Genomic DNA, 21,894 nt, shown 5'->3' with positions numbered 1-21,894 from the left:
TTCATATAAAATGAAAAAATACTCCATTATACTAATAAAATAAGATATATTAAATAACAATAAAATCAGACAAAATTTGTGTGCACCAAAAAGCTGTTATAATGATAAATTCCTTTTATATATAAGTATAGATATATGAACATTTCCTCTTCCACTTAGAGATCATATACATACAATGCACACCTCAAACACATAATGTACATATACAGGATATTCTTAATCAAACGACTAGCTCTAAATTTTATTGGTAAGATTCCTAAAAGATAAAATAAATTTACAAACATTTCCATAAAAAAAGATTGAAAAGAAACAAAAAATGAATGAATCTAATATCTAGTAGTGGCAATGTGAGAGTTAGAAGTTGCAGCAGCTATAACAGATTCTCCCTGAAATTCTGCAAGTTATTCTCCTTTACAACTCGTGAAATATCCCTGCAACAGAAGGAAGAACAGGATTTTTACATCTATATCACGAGCATGTTTTCAGAGAAGTTCAAGAATAATATTGAGATCAAGACAAGTAATAGCTGATGCAATCCCAATATAGAAACTGAGTTGGTTATAAAAGTCATAGTAGTCAAAATATATATGAAATGAGGTATTGACAAAATTTGTGGACCCTTTTGAAAATTTTGGAATGATTCTTGGACCCATGTAATGTTTTGTTTAAGATTGTCCTTGTTAATTAACATTGTTCATAGACCTGTTGCAGAAATATGTTGACAGGAGGAAACAAAATCAAAGCCTTTGAATGATTGGAACTCAATTTCTAGTAATTTTATAACCAAGCTTACACCAGGTTTAATTAGTAAATTTTTTTAGGATTGTACTCCAACCAATATTAAAGTGCAATAAACAAATGAATCCAGGGAACAAAAAAAATGTTAAATGACAAGACTTTGAGAAATTGGTAGCCAAGAGTAATTATAGGCTTCATTTATCTCATTTTTCTTGATGAATATTGATCCGGTCGGTCATCGGTAGTCGATGACGTCAGCAGCAGATAACCACGTGGACCACTCGCAGGGTGACACGTGGATCAGGTGGCAGAGAAATCAGGGAGGAGATCACCCAGAACGGTGATCGGTGGTCAGTAACCGAGTGACCACCGACAGATCAGTTCCAAGATAAACACCTGGGGGGAGAACGCAAGAAGCAATAGAGCACCGATCAGTCATCGGGTGCATGGTCATCGGGGTTTTGTGTTACACGCAGTTAAACTGGGACTGAGATTCCCAGCGAGAGCGTTACGCATGGACCTCGCATGATCATATCTCAGAGAAAGAGGAGCTGCTCGCCGGTAGAATCGTGCACGAGAGTGGCCTGAGGGAGTTAGTAAACCGGTCAGTGACTGGTGACTCTCTTAACCCATTACGTTAATGACATCGTGAAGGGGAAATCGTTTATGCAGAGAGCAATGCTTGGTGAGTGTGCCTAGTCCAGCCACACCTGGCGTTCTCCTGGGAGTGTGCGATTCACCCAGATGGAAGAAACGCGCTAAGTTACTCCGCAAGGGAATAACTTAGGCGCACAAAGAGATGCGCTAGAGCCCTTCAGGTAGTGGCACGTGTACGGTTAGATGTGAGTTGCATGCCTCCACGTGTCACCATCTGAGAGAGGCGCGGCCAAGATAAAAGTGCACTCCGCGTCGTGAAAGGTACACACCCACGTTTTTACTCATTTTGGTACGTTTTCGCACAATAGCGTAACAGAATTTTGACACACGCAGAGGATAGCGTAACAGAATTCTGTTAGGCACAGACACAGAGAGAGAGAAAAAAGAGAATCAGAGAGAGATTCAGGGACATTTTTTGTTGGTGGTTCTGTGACCTAACTTGAGCGTCGGAGTGCAAACGGCCGCTAGAGGCGCCGTCTGTGTGTTTTGCAGGTTGCGTTTGAAGTTCCCGGAGAAGGTTCTAAGAGCATTCTTGCGAATAGCACAGTTGCATAGGCGGGGTAAGGAAGCGACAAAGCAATTCCTCCACGCTTGAGTTGGCGACAGGATCAAATATTAATGAATTGTTTAGACACTTTCTAACATCTTAAGTGGTAAAATCCACCTAATTATTGTCATTGTTGTTCTGCTGGATGAACATGAGCTCAAAAGAGAAAAAGCAACAAGAAAAACATGGGTTTCTACTTCCAAGACCAGTTATGCATTATTATGTACGGCCATGCTCAAACCAGTAACCCACTTTGGGAAAGATGTACAGTCATGCATAATTTACACATGGCTGTGCAAGGATGTTAGCATTCTGCAACAGTAAAGAAACATCATGCTTATTATTAAGAAGTGGACTTTAAGCCTAACTCAACCTCATAAAACCGACTTATGAGGTGAGGTTTGCACCCACTTATATATAATGAATTGTCTCAATCTCTAGTGGATGTGAGATCTCCAACACACTCCTCACGTCGAGAGTGACAGCTCGTGCGTGGGATAACATATGATGAGTGGTCCGATAATGGGTAGCCTGATAAACCCAACAAAAACTCGCTATGATAGACTCGAAAATGGCTCTGATACCATATTAAAAAGTGAACTTTAAGCCTAACTCAACCTCGTAAAACCGGCTTATGAGGTGATGCACCCACTAATGAATTGTCTCAATCTCTATTGGATGTGGGATCTCCAACACTTATGATTGGTAATGTACTACGACTATACATACTCTACAAACCCCTACCATATATGGGCACATGGCTCAAAGAATGGTCATGCATGCTTCCACAAACAAGAGTTAACCATTATTTTCAGATTTCATCTCAAAATCAATTGGCATGAAGTGAAGTTACTCAATAAAGATATAAACAACATCCTGAGAATTGAAACAACTGATGTAGAACTTTCCAACAATTATAAAAAGAAAGGAAGAGTGAGAAGGGCATCTTTTTCTTTGCTTTGTTTCAATTTGTTTTTCTGCAGAGTGAATGATAAACCCGTTTCAAAATAGGATTCTTAGACTGGTAGAATTATTTGGTTTGGGAACAACGCTAGTCTTTAAGATACTATATCTGCACTTTAGATCCATGTTACATTGCCCAAGGTATAGTCTAACTAAAGTTGATTTTTACAAGGGTTATGATTCTCAACTTAGTTCACTATACCTAACTGAAGTTATTTTTGCAAGGGTTATGATTCTCATCAAGAGTGAGGGGGTTGAATTCGATGCAAATTATTCATTTGAAAATTCATGACACAAAAAGCAATTCACCTGTCCAGTTAAGCAGCTAAGTTCCAATTACTCAAATTTGTTATGACTTGTTCATTTTGTATCTCTGCATCAGTAAAAGTTAGAGCTCGCTGTAGTTTCCTAGGAGAGAATGCCTCAACCTCAACCATATATGTGGCTGTCACAGGTCTGTGATCGGACAGTTTGAGCTCTGCCCTTCTGTAAGTCAACAACTTCATCCCTTTGCCATATGAAAGAATACGATCACACCTGAAAGGTGATTACAAAGAAGCAAAATTCATCATTGGAAAGACGTGTATCAGATACGACTTGTTCATAAACAATGAAATTAGGTGTAAGGACATAATGAAGTCAAAACATTTGACCCCACATCATAAATAGTATATGAGATTTAGTAAGACCCATGCATAATCCAAGTCGCTGTGCAGATATTTGTTTAAACTTGTGATTGGCACAATTATAGTAAAATAGTAGTTCATGCTGAAACTAAAAACTGAATAGAATTGCAAGTCAAACAAAGTAAACAACCATTCTGTTAGGAACCAAGAATTATAAAGAGAAGAAAAGAAAGGTTTTTATTGAATAGAAAGAAAAGAACAAGAAATAGGAGATCACTCCCTTCTTCAAGGGTTTCCCTTCACAAAGAGCTAAAGCTCAATCTACAAAAATATTACACACTCCCCCTTCCCCTCTCCTTCTTATTTATATCTAACTAGCAAAACAAATAACTAACTAATGACTATTCTAATTCTAACTAACTCCTCCTCTATGTGTAACCTAACAGTACACTCTTCCAAAAAAACAACCTTGTCCTCAAGGTTGAAACAGTGGAACCTTGTCTCCGTGGCTCATCTTCAACACCACAATCTCTACGCTTCCTGAAAGTATTGTGATATTGTCTATCATAGGGAGAGAACCCATTGGCTACTGCATGCAAATTCAGGTCTGGAAGCTTAGGTGGTGGTGGGAATGAGAGGGGGTTTTGTATAAAAGTCTCTGCACCCAGTAAGTTGAAATTCCTGAAATTCCAAGATTCTGATGTCATTGATGTTCTAGCCACCTTCATTATCAAATCTTGATCCCACAATGATTTCTTATGCATATGAAGTAAATCTGAATTTGGGAAGATGCGGCATCTCCACCTTCAACTTTCTTACTAGTTAGCTCTATAATTGGCCTATCAAGAAAAAGATCATTACAACACATAATCTTCACTTTCTTTATTGAAGCATCCCCTTTTGCCCTTATCATTTCAGTTTCTCTTGCAAATCTCACTTCATTGTTGGTTTTTTCTTCGCTGCAGAGGGTGTGATTCTTCATATCTGAACATTCTCCCACATCTTGGGTCTTCTTCTCTTCATCATTAACAAATTTCTCTCCTCCCTCTGACATTCTGTCCCTTTTCTTGATGTCCCACAGCAATTCTTTAATTTCTTTCAAGTCCAGAAGATTGGTGTCTGTTCTAACATATTTCTCTCCCCCTCAGACATTATGTCCCCTTTCTTGATGTCCCGCATCATTTCTTTCAAGTCCAGCATGCTTTCCTTCAACCCCACAATTTCCGCTCTCATTTCCGAATTCCATCTTCCCTGTTCGCTGATGAACTTCTCTACTGCCGCCATTATTTGTTCCATCTTGTCTTCCTCCCTTTCAGTTTTTCAGATCCGGCAGGTCAGACCAATTTGTTAGGAACCAAGAATTATAAAGAGAAGAAAAGAAAGGTTTTTATTGAATAGAAAGAAAAGAACAAGAAACAGGAGAGCACTCTCTCCTTCAAGGGTTTCCCCCTCACAAAGAGCTAAAGCTCAATCTACAAAAATATTACACACTCCCCTCCCCCTCTCCTTCTTTCTTATTTATATCTAACTAGCAAAACAAATAACTAACTAATGACTATTCTAATTCTAACTAACTCCTCCTCTATGTGTAACCTAACAATACACTCTTCCAAAAAACAACCTTGGCAACGATCAAATAACAAAAATCTCTAATCATTTGGTGCCTGATACATAAGTATAAGGCCATATGTGTAATGATCAAGCTAGAATATTTTCACTGCATAAAAAATGGATAGAACTAGAGGGATCATTATTGTACCATCCTAGGCTGAGACCCCCCTCGGCCACAGTTAAACCTCAATTAAACATAGGATAAAGAGGAGGATTAGAGGCAAAATTTTGCAAGTTGTCAGAGGATTAACCGGGAAAAACTGTGCCCAGGAACAAGAAGGCCCAATTCGTCCCTGTATAGGTTGACCCACACCATGACAAGGTACGCATTTATTGACCCTATAACTAGGTTGACCCACACTATGACAAGGTACGTATTTATTGAGCATTAATTACATAAAACCACCCAATACCGAAAAACTAACTTGAGGACCTTTTGCAGGTACCTGTCCAATATTCCCAACCAAAGACCGAGACCACAACAGGAGAACGACACCTTCCCGGCCCAAGCATGAACAATTATCATTATTTTAAAACATTGCTATGGTGATGCTAGGTACTTACACAAAACACTCATCTATACCGTGAGGATCTCCTACATCAATTAAGTTCAGAAGTACTTCCAATGAGACACCATTCAGAATTCTATATTCTGAACTCACTAGATATTTGGCATAAATTCCCTTGTATAAATTTCAGAGGTCTCGTACACAACTAATAATCCAGTCCAAATGATCCTTCCAATTATAGGGAAAAGAAAAAAGAAAAGAATGGGAACGAAAGCATTCATGGAACAAAAGATCAAAATTATGGTAGGGAACACTTGAGAAACAATTATGTTACAAAGTGTTAGAATATCTAAGAAAGATCTTATAATATCACTATTGCATCTTAAGAATAAAATGAATCTTAGGGTGTCTTTGACGAATATTAAGGGACAACACATGTAGAACAAAACAGTACAAGTAGCTGAGTCACAACAAAAACTTTGTTCTCTTTATTGTTTGGTAGTTAATGCTCAACATAACCGCTTTGAATGCTGTTTGATTGATGCGAATAAGTACTAAAAAGGTAAAAAAAAATTAGTGTAAAAAAAATTGATCAAAGAACCTTGGGAGTTGACAAGTTTGAGGTCCTGTCTCTTACAAGGAAAACTCGAGTCATTTGACTTGTTTCTTACACCACATAACTGATCTAAAACACCTCATTTTTTTTATTTTTATGTGCATTTGCAAAGCAGATATGGTACAATCAAGAATAAACATGACACAAAATGATTATTATTACTACTATTATTATATATTCCTAAGAAATTTGAAAACAATGGTTTTTTTAATAGATAAATAATTGTAAAGCCACAAGATTAGCAAACATGGAAGCTGAATCTCAATAAATGCATACCATGCCGGTGAGCGCTTTCCAACCTTGGGATCCTCTCCATAGTATTTATCTGAATTAACCTCATACTTGTAAGTTGGTGGAAAGTTTAATATGCCTTCTGACCATCCTCCAAACACACCGTTCTTGAGTTCTCGCATGAGCTGTGATAATATGATATCAATTTACTTTATTAAACAGTTAGATAATTTGACAAAAGAAACCCTCTTTAAGTTGGCTTAAACCCAATCAGGTTGGAGATCATGACATTTGACCTTAATTAATTGGACTCCAAAAAATGTTCTTGCCCACAAAATACAAAATGTAGGAGTTGCTATAATACCTGGTCTTTCTCTACCAATTTTGACCACTGCTTTTTCGAAATAAGAGCTTTTGTTTCCACATTTGATAAGTTGATACGATAATTCAGATCACCCAACCAAATTATCCTTCTGCAGATAAATTGAATTTATTAAGCAATTATAAACCACAACATTTAAAGAAAAAATTACTACCGTGACTTAACAGAAACAGAAGCTAAAAATGCTTTAACCAAGTGAATAGAACATGAGTGGTCTAATAATAATAAGCACCCAAACATGGAGAACCCTCCATTAAAAGCTAGTTGTCAAGGGGGGACAACGCAGTCACTTAAGTACTCCATCATGCATCTCATACTACTCAATATGGAACATGGGAACCCCATAATACTCAAGGCCTTATCATGGTTAAACAACCTTTACAAAAGGGCTTTCAATTCTTTCCAGACATGTTAAACACACAAAATGCTTGACTGCAACTTAGTGTGTCCAGTTTTCCAGTAGGAAAATCTCAAACCATGGTTTGGGGTTCCAAATTGAAAAATTTAACCAAAGAAGAAGTCAACTAATTAGTCCCACATGTGTAAAATTAGACAAAATCGCAAATGCCCTCTAGCTGTAAGATAACTCTTATAATTTTCTTCTTCATTTCTTTATACACATCTTTCCTTCCTGATATTTATAACCTATACATTTGAAATACAAACCAAAATATACATAGTACAGAATACATGTGGGTGGCGGAAGTGTGAAAGGTCTGTATGTGTTCAAGTGCATAATTTAGCAGATTTGTTCATGTTCAAACTATCAATTATATTATAAATATAGGTTATATGTACAGGAAGCCTAGATGAAGTTAATGCACCCATTATTTTGATACGACAGACCACAACCAGATGATTCGTTAATATTTTCCTTGCACAAGTAAAACATACAAGGTGGAAAAATGTACAACAGCTCTAACAACAAAGTAAATAACAATTAGTTTTGTCAAAGATTGCACTCACTCATGAGCAAGGATTCTTTTGGGAAGCCCTATATAAGAAAGTGAGTGGAATTGGGTCCTACGAAGTATTTCATGAACATCAGCATTCCTTTTAAGTTCATCTCCTTCTTTTTCACCTGATGTAAGGTGGGTACATATGAAACAAAAAAGCGTCTGATGTATGGACATACTGATAGATATTGATCCCTGGAAAATTGGAAAAAAATTATAATCTGATGCAAATTAATCAGATGGTCACTCTACATAACATTAAATATCACCAATAGAACAATCACTGCATAATATTGTTCAAAGTTATGAAGCTATAGAGGTTTTGAAGGGGCTATTTCCTCCTTTTCTAGAACTTTAATCAACATATTGATTAATTCAAAGATAAATAGGAGATTGACTTTGTGTATATCATGACTAAAAAAGACACGAAGATGGGCCAGATTTGTAATAACTTGTGAGATAAAAATCATACAGAATAAGAGAAACAGAAACATGATAACACGATCAGCAAGCAAAAGGACAGAAAGGGAGAAGGAACAGGATAAAATAACATGCACAAAGTTTGATCTTATGTGGAACTATGAAACAGAATAGAGTATTTCAGTCCTTGATAGATAGCAAGCAAATATAAGAACTTAATATCATTAGGATAATACAAGAAAATGTATAATACACGAAAAGCGAAAAATAAAGCCGAATTATCATATGATAATATGAAACTATAAGGACTAAAAAATATCCAATTTCAAGCGGTGGACAAAAAATATTGAAGAAAGGGTATAGACCTTGTTACCAATGTAGCCCATAAGACCAACACCAACAGTTGAAACCTTTAAATTTTGAATATGTTTACGCAAGCTCCGACGAACCCATACAGTGATGAATATCCCAACCATTTGCTTGCTAACAATCCTTACATATGAAGATCTTCTTTTTCGCTTTATCAAAGCTTCAAGGTCAATTTCAGGAAACAATACTGTCCCTGGAATTTCATCCATAATTGACTTGAAAGAGTTATATGTTTTGAACGACTTAGATGATTTAAAGGATTTCAATGATTTAAAAGAAGTTGGTCTATCCAAAACTCTCTGAGATAGCAGATGCAGTGGAGGCTCTGGCCAGCTCAAACCAATCCTTTCAGACCCACTAAGCATTCGGCTTAGTTTAGTGGCCTGTTGGGAAAATGATGTGTCCATGTTTTCCGACAAACCCTGATGCCTATCAAACATCTTTGGAAAAGAAAACTGTCTCTGTAAATCAGTTTTAACTGGCAAACTGGAGTTTACAATATCAGTAGCAGCAGAAGCTAATAAATTTGTACTCTCACTTTCACCCATGATTGTTCCATCGGCACCTTCATCATAAAAATTGTTGTCTTCATCCAAAGGATGCACTTCCTCACCAATGTCACTATCACTTTCAAGTAATATTTCTTCTTCTATATCAGGAACATCATCTGATGGCTTAAACTTTGATGGAGAGGGAGGGTCACTAAAGGACTTTATCTTTGGTATTTCAGGTCGAACTCTATTCAGTGTTTCTCGAATAATATTCTCCCATTTTGTAACAGGACGAGTATCTTCAGCACCAAAAACATTACCAGGGTTTAAGGGTACAATCTCTTGAAGACTGCAAGTGTGAAGATTTATTTTAGAAAAACAAATAGAAGCAATTAAGTAGAAAGTATTCTAAAAGTTATTACAAAATGGCATAAGATATACTCAGGAGTACACACAATATTGGAATTGGAGAAAAGAGAAACTTATGTTTAAGACTCACCAAAAATTCCTTAGAAAATATACCCAGACCAGCTTAACACGGAATAAGTAACAGTATTTGACGTGACACCCATCATTATGTACTTCAAGAAGTATTTTCAGTAACAATCGGTGAAGAACTTACCCAAGTACATAGATGTCAGCTGGTTCATTGACACCAAGCCAATCATCAATATCAAGGTCATCAGGTGGAAGTTTTCCTCCAACATTCCATGTTCCAACACATATCCTAGGATGTAAATATACACCAGAATTCAGATATAAGTGGCTTCACCAATAACACCAAATAAATTGTGTTTTTTACACTTTCAAACAATTGCACCTATTGTGCATTTTTGCTTGCCAAATAAACATGAGAATAGTTTCTCACTTCAACTCCTTTTTGTTTATATACTGAGATCTAAAAGTTGATGACTTTTGCCTCCTTAACTTTGGAAGAAATTCTGCAATATAATAGAAAAAAATTAGACTAATGCAATGGGCAATAAAGAAATGCAATATACTGAACATTCACGGAAGAGGTGAAAAATCAGAAACTACTAAAATTAGAAATTACAACTGGATGTTGAAGGAGCTACTGATTACTATGGCATGCTACAAATTTTTAGTGAAACGTAGCTTTAGCAAAAGGAGGAAGAAAGTCTTCACAACAAGGATAATTTTATCAGCCAAAAGAGTGTTGGAAAAAAAAATATTTGCAATTCACAAAGGATATATAAGAGCTTCTTGTACACACACAAAATCACCTGTAGATTCAGCAGGAGTTTCATCTTCATCACCTCTGTTGTCTGCAAACCGCGACTGTCTTCCCCACTCTACATAATACACCAAACTCAAAGTGAGACTTCAACAGCCAAAAGACAGAGAGAGAGAGATCATCAAACACGACCGCTAACACTCTGAAACAACACAAAATTCAGACTTCTTCCCCACTCTACATGACACACCAAACTCAAAGTGAGACTTCAACGATCAAAAGACAATAAAATCATCAAACACTGCCAACAACACCCAGAAAAAAACCTCAATTCAGACATTTTTCTAGATTATTCGACAATGAACACACCAACCCCATTGATCGCAATGTTCAACTTTCTTGATTCTAATTAAATCAACAAAATCCACAATAACCACCACCCCAACATCCAGAAAAACACACACACTCAAAATGGCAACAAAATCAATGTTTCAGAAACTCACCTTCGTTGTCTGAACCACTTTCAGAATCATCTTCATCGTCATCAGGGTCAGCACTGTAATCAGACTCATAACTCCCCATGTTAAGCCACTTACGCATGACTACCTTTGCCCAGAAGAGCTGTATGCAGGACCAACCGAAACAACATATTTCAGCCCAAGTCCTCTGCAATTTGCCTCAGTTTCCCAAAATCAAGAAAACCCAACAACACCAACAACCACAACCACCACACACACAAAACAAAGAAATCATCACAAGGGAGAGAGCGAGAGAAAGGGGGGAAAAACCGTACCTGTTGGTGGTGTGGTGACCTATGATGATGCTTCATCACTGTTGAAAATGGGTACCGGAATATAATTAACCAGAATAAGAAAAATGAAGATGGGTAAGAGAGAAGATTGTTGAGTTGTGCCTATACACATCATACACAGTTATGTAACAAAGGAAATGCAGTTGGAGCTGAAAAAAAAGTGCTCCTTTTTTGCTGAAAGATTATGGGGCCTTGACTCTACAATTTAGTTGGGTTAATCAGAGAATTTTTCGGGGTTTGTAGGAGAAAGATTACAATTTACAACTTCCATCAAATAAATAAACAAAAGGGCTATGGAGTTTAAAAATAATTTTTAGCAAAAACATGGGAATCAACAACATTTGACATGGTTTTATAAGACGGCAACTACTGGTCCATAATAATCCGAAGTCACCATGGACGGTTACATTAATCAATATTCATCATTGGACATTATACTTCTACAACAACAAAATTCTTTTATCTTTTTATACTGTTATGTTTATTTATTCATTTTACATCAGTGTCATGTCTCAATACTTAGTCCTAAATTAATCAGAATAGAGAGAAAGAAAGTAAAGTGTAAACAACTAATGTTCAAAATGATTGGATCCAAGTTCAGCACATCAGCACATTAATCACTTTATTTAACCTGTTATGCAATTACATTCAAAGATTATTTTTTTACCTATCATTTTTATATTTGCACTTGTAGCAATCGAAAAGTCTAACATAAACCACCATAGTATTTCTAGGAAATAATGTTTAGATACAAAATTGAGTCAGAGGAAAAAAATGTATATAAGAATAGTAAATTTAAATATCTTGTTTTCCTCAAATTTAAAAATAATTTGTAGCTTTTTTATTTGAAAATAGTTATTTTTTTATGGCTATTTTGTAATATTTTTAGTCCATTATAAGGATTGAAAATAGGTTATTTCTAAATTAGTAAACTTGTGGTGGTAAACACTCTCAACCAATATGTTTTTTTTAATCCAAATAGAGGGAAGAAAAAGGCACCCTCAAAGCTTAACTTTATTTATTCATTATATGTTTATTTTTCATTTATTTACATTTTGTGATGACATATAAGTGACGTGTGTGTGTAGAAGAGAAGCAACAAATTAGTATTGTTTTAAACTCTGCTAAAATATAGTCTCTAATATTTGTCCTTTTTACGAGTTCTAATTAAGTTCTGTGTTTGCATAGATGCATCAAAACACCACTAACATTAACAAAGGTTATTACAATATAAGAACAAAACAAATAATGGGGATCTGGACAGTGTTAAACCCATACTTTCAGCATCATTCTAGTACTAAAACAAAACAATTACATTAAAAAAAATGTGAGAATTACACTATGTGTGCAAGTAGCACCTAGGCTCACTACTATTGGTTCCCATTTTAAAGTATATATATAAAACTATCATCTTTTCAAAAGTAATAAGCACAAAATCAGCTTCAACAAAAGGCAAATTAGTAATATAATGAATAGGCTCAAGGGAGAAGAAAGAACAAACAATGCATTACTAAATTGCTTTTAGAATCTAATTGGTTAGACACAAGTATGCAAAGGAGAAGTGGTATAAAATCATTATTTTTTTATTATATTAAATATTTCTTTTCCATTTTACATTAACTGATAATTATTTCTCTTTTATTTTTATTCCATTTTATTTTCATTTTATAGTGACATGTAGACTAAAAATGTTTATTGCAAATTTATATAAAAATATTTAACAAAATTGTTAGCTACAATGATTATACATTTAAATGATAACAATTTCGCATTGGTAATAAATCATCAAAACTAATCTTTATAGTATAAATTAAAAACTTATTATAATGATTTATTAATGAATGAAACTATATAGTGGGTGTATGGATATTCTAGTTGAATAATTAAATAATTTATTTTTAAATTTGAATAAACAATTTTTAAGGTTAATTTATTAATCAAGTTGCAATATTGGCAAACTTTTACATTTTAGATTGATCAAAATATATGACTTTATGATATTAGGATCATCATTTTACAATCCAATTTTTTCTCAACTAGCCCATAACACAATAATGATATTTGCAATTAAAAAAATATTTGATCATTAAAATATAACATGAAAAGTTTGATGAAATTTATTATCATCATGATTAAATCTGTCTTTAGTATCTCATTCATTAGTTCTTCATATCTAATATTTTTGACAAATATCATATAATTGCCGACAAAACATATGATATATTCAATCTATGCATGATTAAATCTCAAAAGGTGGCACTGAATTAAACCACCAACAGAGATGCATGCATGTGATTATGTGAATGTTTGTTCTTCACAATCATTGCCACAAAAGCAATTTTGTTTAACAAAGCTAAACAAATTTAGTTTCATAGGCTCATAAATCATGAAATGAAAGCTCTCTATGCCTTTTGGCATAGATAGTTAGAATATGTGAAAAAAAATAACAAAACTGCGCATGAATGAAATAAAACACGTATATACAAAAACAGAGATTTAATTTAAAAAATGTGTTGGTAATATTATGTAAATTCAAAACATATATGGGGCACGATTATTATGCATTTGAGTTTTGATTCAGATCATTTGTAAAGAAATAAAAATAAAACACACTAATCATTAAAGAATAATGGTTGAAAAAAGTAATCTATTTGAATTAAAATTTAATTGGGTGAAAAGCAACATTTGATTATTAATTTATTAGGGTGACTATTTTGTATAAATATGCAATTAAATCCTTATCTATACTTCATTTACTATTCATAATGTTTTAATACTCCTAAATAAGCTACCTATAATTAAAATTAAATGGCTCTAAAATTACATGGATATATATGATCAAATTTAACTTTATTATGCTATCATATAAATTAAAATTCAACTATAAAAACCATTTCACCATTCATGTTTGCATATTGCTTCAGCATATGATCTTTCTTTCTTCTTCTTTTTATTATATATATTTTTCAGTTTAATAATAATATCCCTCTACCAACAAATAAAAAAAATATAATCACCTCATAATAGATGATGAAAGAGGGCCAGAATATTCATTTTAATTTCTAAAGTAAAATATTATTACTATCTAACCGATAGACATTTATGTCATTTTTAAACCCTAAATTAAATATTATTTTAAAGAAAAAAATTATTAATATTTAAAATAACTTTTATTATTAATAAATAATTTATAAATTTATATTAATTTTGTTATAAATTTAAAAATTATTTATTAGTAATATCAACTATTTTAAATATTAAAAAAATTTAAGATATTACTTATATATATATATTATGAATTTATATGTGTAATATCTATCTCAAGAGATGTTTCCGGGTAGATGTTTTTTTCCATACAGGAGTTAGAACCCTAATTTTGAAACCCTGATCACTTATTTAACAAACAAAAATATCTATTCACACACCATTAGTACATATTCTAATACCTTTTTAATGGGTATGATACGAATTCCACCATCTACCATTTAAAAGAAGAGCATTATAATGTGTTTCTAGTTTCACAGCACATGCAGCATGGGGCCACTTAATGGAGGGTTTGTAGCAAGCCAACAACTCAGAAGCATGCATGATCATATAGATGATGGTTCACAGAATGTTTCTGATTGGAATGTAATGAATAGGGAACAATGTTAAGTGTGTTTCCATTAATTGTTTGTCACATCCATGGAATTTTCCAATTTCCCAACTGCCATAGGCATCTTCTTTTTCATCATCAAAAGTTTGGAAAAAGAATCAATTCATTATATTTTTTCCCAAAAGACATATTTCAAAAAGTGTTGAAAAAGTCTACCCAGAAATTTCATGTACATGTGGGTGAGATTTTGTTCCAAGATTTCCATTTCTTAATTTGATAGCATAGTTAATATGGTATGACATATAAAAGACATCTTTCTTAGGATATGGACCTTAAAGTTGATAAAGATCTAACATGTAGATACATACGATGGACCATTCAAGATATGGTCCTCGTTTGGTGTGAAGGAAAATTTTATTTGTTATGGTGTACCTAATTAATATAATATTATATAGACAAAAAAAATGATTATTTAATAATAATAATAATATACCCAACAAAGACTCTTGATGGGAAAGTTGATTTTTTCAATTGCTCCACCAGTGATGTGATATATCCATGATATTATAATGAATTAAAAGAAAAAAGTTATTATTTTTTTATGATTTTGAAAAAAAATTAGCATCGTTCTTTAACCAATTTAGTAAGATTCTATATTGGATCTTAATTACAATTTTAGGTCAATTTATTTATTTATTAAAGTTACATTACAAATGCATTAATAACCATTGTAGAAGTACATCTCACAATGAAAAAACTTAATTTCTACTTTGTACTTTTACCCACCAAACTAAAAGTAAAAAATAGGATTGGTAGTACACACACGCCATTTATTCACGTAATTAGGTTTAAATGTATTTTAATTTATTTTTTTGGTGTCAAAAAGTATTTTAATTTCTTAAGCATATTGGTGTACAAAAACTAAGAGTTCTTTTAAACCAGCAACATACAATACATATTTTTTTTAGAATAGTGATTAAAGTTTAAAACTAAAACTCTCAAATAATAAATTTCTAAGTTCCTCAACATAATCAGAATTTTTCCAATAAAATACATAGAGTGTTGATAAACACTACTAAAAATCTTTAAAATAAAATATAATTTTAAAATTTAAAAATAATTAGTTATTAATAAACTAAATATTATTTTAAAACTAAAAAATTTATCATACTTTTTATAAATTAATAAAAAAATTTAAATTAATTTTTAAATCTAAATTAATAACTAAAATCTGAATAACTAATTAAATATCAATTTAAAAATTATTTTATACATTTTTATTAATAATAAAATTATTTTAAATACTAATACTTTTTTTAATTTATAAAATAATATTTAGTTTAATTAATATAATAATTAATTACTTTTTTAAATTAATTTTTATTTAATAATTTTCGTCTATAGTTTTAGTTCATCCATAATAATTATGATGAAAACAGATTCTCTCTTTCTTTTGTAATTATGATCAAAACACATTCTCTCTTTCTTTTTCTTTTAAGGAATTCCCCTTTTCTAGTATTTTGTATTTCTCAATTTCCCCTAAACAAAAGGAAACTTCACAAAAAATATTTAAATTTCGATTGATGTAATTAAATGTTTAAGAGAGTATATTTTCTACTCCTTTTTATTAAATTTTTTAAAATATGTTAACATTAAATAAATCAAATTTCTCTATTAATAAAAATCAATTTATACATTTCTATTAAAAAAAATTCCATTTAAAAACCATTTAAGAAAGCAAGTTAAAACAATCGTATTTTCTTCCTCTCGCCTTATAATTATTAAGAAATTTATCCAAACAAAACAACCTTATTTTAGTTATTTTCTAAGTACTAACCCTATTATTTATAGCAACTTACCAACACTTGAATATATCTTTAATTTATATCTTTAAGTTTAAACTTATTTTTTAATATAATAACAAAATTTAGATTCATTTTTTTAATATGATCAAAATTTATGTGAATAAATACAAGTAAATTTATGATAACATCCACTATTATAGTAATATCCGTTATTAGATGATTATTGAAACATCATAAATATATAATCTAATATGAACTATATATACCCTTATACTTAAGATATATATAAACTATATATACCCTTAGACTTAAGATGGATTGAAGATTCTATATGTAAAGATAAGAATAATAAATAATTTACCGTAAAAAATAATCCTTACCTTACTACAAACAAGCAAGATAAATTAAGCTTAAAATTACCTCGTAACATAATTTACCTCCTAATATATCCTAATATCATACAATTAAATGAACAATGAAAATAAGGAAAGACAAAAAGAGGGAGAAAAACATACCTCTCAAGGTTGAATAATATTAAAAAAAACGTGTAAATATATACTAATATCCAAATATTTCTTCAGCTGTGTGAAGTGAAGCTTTCAAACGATGATGTAATATGGTGCTTATATTGTTGAAGCTAAGCATGAAATTGACACTTGCTCTTTCTTTCTAAACCTTTGTGTTGAAGAAATTGTTGATTGGTATTATACTATGACAACATGTATATATAGTGGGAAGAGGAGGCATCTTTCTCTATTTTTTATCTTAATTCTTTATCTGCCTCAACGTGTCCAGGCACGTGGCTTTCTGTGCTATGTGTCAAATAGGGTATGATTAATGTCAAAAATTACCAACTAAATAAATATATAAAGAAAGTAAACGGTGTGTGTGGATGTGTTGTAATTCACAAGGAAGAACTTTTGATTAAGACAAAAACATTTAATGAGGTTCTACTCATTTTTCAAGTGTTTTTTTTAAAACTTTTATACATACTTGTATATAATATATGGATATTTTAACCTATTAAGAATCATGTTTATGTTACACAAATTAACCTATTTTGTGACTTATTTATGTTGATTGTTTTTTTTTTTTTTACTTTTGTGATCCATTTGTGATGATAGGTTTTTGACTGGTCTATCGTAGTAGATGCACCGACCTATTTGAACTAATAATAGTTAAAGAATAGTGTTGATGGAGTTTTCTTGTTTTAGTAGATTATTGAATTTTGTGTCTTAGGGTGTGTTTGGATACATGTCAATCACTCTATGATAATGCGTTTCAGACAGTTAAACATGACAAAACAAGTTGATGAAAATGTTTGGGTTTTCATAGTAAAATCAAATTGAGTGTCTAATATCAATTAAAGGAGCATATACAAAATAAATAAATTCTAAAAGCTGAATTCTAACTATTTCTGTTCTAATGTATTTCTTTTCCTGGGAAATCATTTTATTACCACTGGTTTAAACACAAGCCGTTTGCACCTTTTATACTTAAAATCATAGTTGTAAAAAATATTTGCTTCAAAAAAATTTACAGCATTAAAAGTGATGTACTACTAATAGAGTTATGATTGATTCCTCGGTTAAAATATATTAAAAGTTTTAATTACTTAAAAATATATGTTGAAAATATTTAATATTTAAGATATTGAATTTTTTTTTATTTAATACCTTTTACTTTTATCTATTTAATTAACTATTTAACACGTGTTATGTATTTTTAACTTGTCTTTTTTTTTTGGTACTTTTTATTTTATCCATATGTTTATGAGTTTGCAAGGTTTTATTAAGAAAAAAAAATTCAAAAAATTAAAGTCGACTTAGTAATTATAAACTCAAAATCACTTTTAGAAACAAGTTTCCAAAAATTATTTTGGTTGAGGGCTCGGTCAACAGTTTATCTCGAGAATAGCTCGGTTCTGACGTGGGCTGGCAAATAGTTAGTTCGGCTATTGGGTCTGGGTAGAGATTATGAGTTTGATCCAATTGAAGGAGTTAGTAAAAAAACGAACACAATGTGGCTGCCCTATGTAGGGGTAGGACCTGTTGTGTGTATGTGCTTATAGATAATCGTGTATGTCTGTTTGTTGCATGTTGGTTACGTATAAAATATTTTTGATAGATGCTGATAATAACCCTAAAAGATAAGGGTGCGAGCTTATAACAGAATGTTGAATAATTGATGCCCATGACAAGTGAGTTTTCTGTTATTATTTTATGTGCTCAGTTTTATTTTTAGTTAGGATTTTATTCCCATGAGCAAGTGGTGTTGCAAAGACAGATATATAAAAGGGAATGGATCTCCAGGTGAAGGTACATTTTCGAAGACACTTTCCAAGTAGTTACTCTTGATGAGCCCTAACTGAGTTGGTCGTCGGAGTGTAATCAACAGGTAGGACGCCCTTTGTTACAACGAAGCCATATTCTAGCACAGCCAGAAGAGAAGAAAGAGATTGCCAAAAGAAGTAGGCTCCGAAGGAGGCGTTAAATCTAGATCACTCAGCGAGGTGGTCAACCGGCAAGAACATTTGGCGCCCACCGTGGGGCTCGATAAAATCTGATCCCATCCACAATTGTGTTCAGACTTCTCAACAAGATGAGGAATACCAAGCAAGGGACGTTGAGACTAGAAGTAGTTGAGGCTCCCACATTACAACAGCTTATGGAGACAATAAGGAATCTTCAGGAGGCTAACGAGTAGTCTAGACAAGAGCAAGGACGATTACGAGAGGAGCTGCGTCAAACCAATGAAGATCTACGTCGAGATTTACAGCGGCGCGACCCCGTCCGGTAAGGGAGAGAGGGGTAAATCTACCTGTGAGGGATTGCCCTGAGCCCTTTTCACGAGCGATCATGGATGAACTAGTGCCAGCACATTACATTGCGCCTAAAATCATCTTCACAGGGATAAAATACCCTTAAAACCATCTCACGGCCTTTAATGCCCAGATGATCGTTTTAGGAGGATCATACGTTGTTCGGTGCAAGATGTTCATGTGTACTTTCACAGGTACAATGTTATAGTGGTTTAGTGGACTCCCTGATGGCCACATAACCTCTTTTGCACAGTTCACTAGGTTATTTCTGAAGCAGTTTGCCACCAACCAGGTCAGACCCCTGGTATTGTATGACCTATTCACTTTCAGGCAGAGAGAACGAGAAACATTGAAGGAATACTTGAACAGGTTCTAGGCGCTCACGGTGAGACTCCAGAACCATGATGAAGATGTGATGGTCACCGCCTTTGAGCATGGAATCACAGCGGGACCGTTCAACGACTCCTTGATTAGAAATCTAGTGGAGACGTTCTCCGAGATCTAACGAAGAGTTGTCACACACATTAGCATTGAGGAGGTCGTAGTTGTGAAGAATGGTAAGTTGTATTCCAAAATGTCCAAGTCGAAGGAAGTGGTTAAGACTTCCCAACCTTTGAGGGTCAAAGAGATCTCAACGGGGAAGAAAGTAGACTCGAGACATGCACCATACAAGAAAGGAAAACCCAAGACAAAGGGTGGGGAGGAGGAGACCCGTCCCAGGTTCCAGGCATCATACAAGGAACTGATAACAATACCCGAGGTAACAGAGAGGTTAAGGTTTCCCCAAAAGGCTGATAGAAATCTAGGGTCAAGAAAAGACCTTTGGTGTGAATTCCACAAAGGCCTCGGGAACAGTATTGAACGGTGCCTAGCTCTGGGTCACCAGTTGACTGAGTTGCTGAGAGAAGGTTTCTTGAAAGAATACTTGGAAACTAGCCTGGAAGAGCCTCAAGGGGAGGCGACCTCAGGAGAACAGATGCATGAAGTACCCATCAACAGAGAGTTGAATACTATTTTGGGAGGATTCTCGGGGGGAGGTAACACCGCCACCAAGTGCAAAAGGTAAGCAAGAGCCGTGATGTCCTTGGACGTGAAGAGCATGGATGCTTCGCCCGATCCCGACTTGAGCTTCACGAAGTCTGACTTGGGAGATGTGGTTTCCCATGACAATGACCCAGTGGTGATATCCGTTGTCATGGTAGGGAGGAGAGTGCATCGAGTTCTCATCGACCAGGGCAACTCGACAAATGTGATGTTTTGGTCGATGTTTGCCAATTTGCGGATATCTCCCGATCAGTTGAGGCCACACGACGGATGCTTGGTAGGCTTTGCGAGGGACCAAGTAGAGATACGATGGTACGTTGATCTGAGGACGACCTTTTCTGATGACAAGGCTGCAAGGACCGTTGTTATAAGGTACGTTGTAGTTAATACACCTTCGGCCTACAATTTACTCTTGGGCAGACCCTCCCTGAACAGGTTGGGGGCGGTAGCCTCAACCAAGCACATGAAGATGAAGCTACCCTCACTAGAGAGGATTGTGATCGTTATTAAATTCGACCAGAAGGCTGTCCAAAAATGCTATGAAAGAAACTTGAAGAATAAGAGGAGGACGTACTCGACAACCGTCGTCCATGGAGGAGGATCTGTTGAAGTCCTGGAAAATGGAATCGCCAGCGGGCGGCGGCCAGGGCCCGCGAGCGACGTTTAGGAAAGAGAGATAGGTGGAAAGGTGATGCAAATCAAGTCAACAAGGAGATGCCCAAGGATGCTAATTTACACAATGAAAAGTCATCTCAAAGTGTAGAGCTCACTAGAGGGAGAATGGGATATAGACCAGAGCATCTAAAGTTTTTCCTGCTGGTCTTTTTAAATGATTACAAATATGTTGTAAATAAATGGGCTCATTTTGGGGGTCCAAATAGCAAATATAGGCTAGAATAAGGTACCTTTAGTATAATAGGGGGTGTGGGTAACATTTTAGCTTGTTCCTAGCCCATATGAAGGCATTTTGACCTAGTTTCTAGAAGGATAAGCCTAGGACGCGGGATTGACTTAGTAAAACCCTAAGGCTTCCCATTTTTTCCCTTTTCCCATCCTACCCGTTTAGCTTGTTCTCCAAGGCTCCTTCACCTATAAATAGGAGGCCTACCTAGTGTATTTTACAAGTTGAATGAAATAGAGAAAAGTTACTCTGCACATTTTGTGTGAGATGCTAGTGAGGCTTGTTCCTCTTAGTCTTTACTCTTATCTTGTGAGAATTTGAGAGCTCTCAAGTGGCGGCTTCCAACACATATCTTGGAGTAATTCCATCTTCCAAGTGGCATGCTCATCATCTCAATTCCTTTCTCATAAGCTTCCTTAATCCTTCATGATGGAAACCATCCAACCTCACACAACCATATAATAAGGAGGATGAAGACCTAGAGGTTGTTTATTGATTTAATTGCAAATATGGGTCTAATTGGTCTTTTGTTTATATTTGTAGGCCCAAATCAAGAGGACAATTCTAGGGTGAAGGAACGTACAAACATATCCAAGAAGACCTCTA

General features: G+C 34.0%; 1 protein-coding gene across 6 annotated transcripts; it reads right to left on the bottom strand.

The window, feature by feature from the left end:
- Nucleotides 1–94: 94 nt before the first annotated feature.
- Nucleotides 95–17,222, bottom strand: LOC137837472 (type IV inositol polyphosphate 5-phosphatase 3-like). 6 transcript variants are annotated; one of them, XM_068646456.1, is made up of 12 exons: nucleotides 17,038–17,222; nucleotides 11,105–11,142; nucleotides 10,815–10,977; nucleotides 10,361–10,429; nucleotides 9,985–10,057; nucleotides 9,739–9,843; nucleotides 8,622–9,465; nucleotides 7,847–8,031; nucleotides 6,863–6,971; nucleotides 6,544–6,683; nucleotides 3,215–3,442; nucleotides 95–431 (listed from the first exon to the last, which is right to left on the bottom strand). In XM_068646456.1, exons 2-11 carry the CDS (start codon nucleotides 11,138–11,140, stop codon nucleotides 3,223–3,225), a joined length of 1,944 nt encoding a protein of 647 aa, XP_068502557.1. In that variant the 5' UTR covers nucleotides 11,141–11,142; nucleotides 17,038–17,222; the 3' UTR covers nucleotides 95–431; nucleotides 3,215–3,222. The 6 variants fall into 6 exon arrangements, with proteins under 6 accessions (XP_068502557.1, XP_068502560.1, XP_068502559.1 ...); XM_068646459.1 differs by having other exon boundaries at nucleotides 10,815–10,932; XM_068646458.1 differs by lacking the exon at nucleotides 17,038–17,222 and having other exon boundaries at nucleotides 10,815–10,932; nucleotides 11,105–11,709.
- Between the last annotated feature and the right edge of the window lie 4,672 nt (nucleotides 17,223–21,894).

Source organism: Phaseolus vulgaris, chromosome 4 (genome assembly GCF_000499845.2).
Source record: "Phaseolus vulgaris cultivar G19833 chromosome 4, P. vulgaris v2.0, whole genome shotgun sequence".
NCBI lineage: Eukaryota > Viridiplantae > Streptophyta > Magnoliopsida > Fabales > Fabaceae > Phaseolus > Phaseolus vulgaris.
This window is presented reverse-complemented; position numbering and strand designations above follow the sequence as displayed.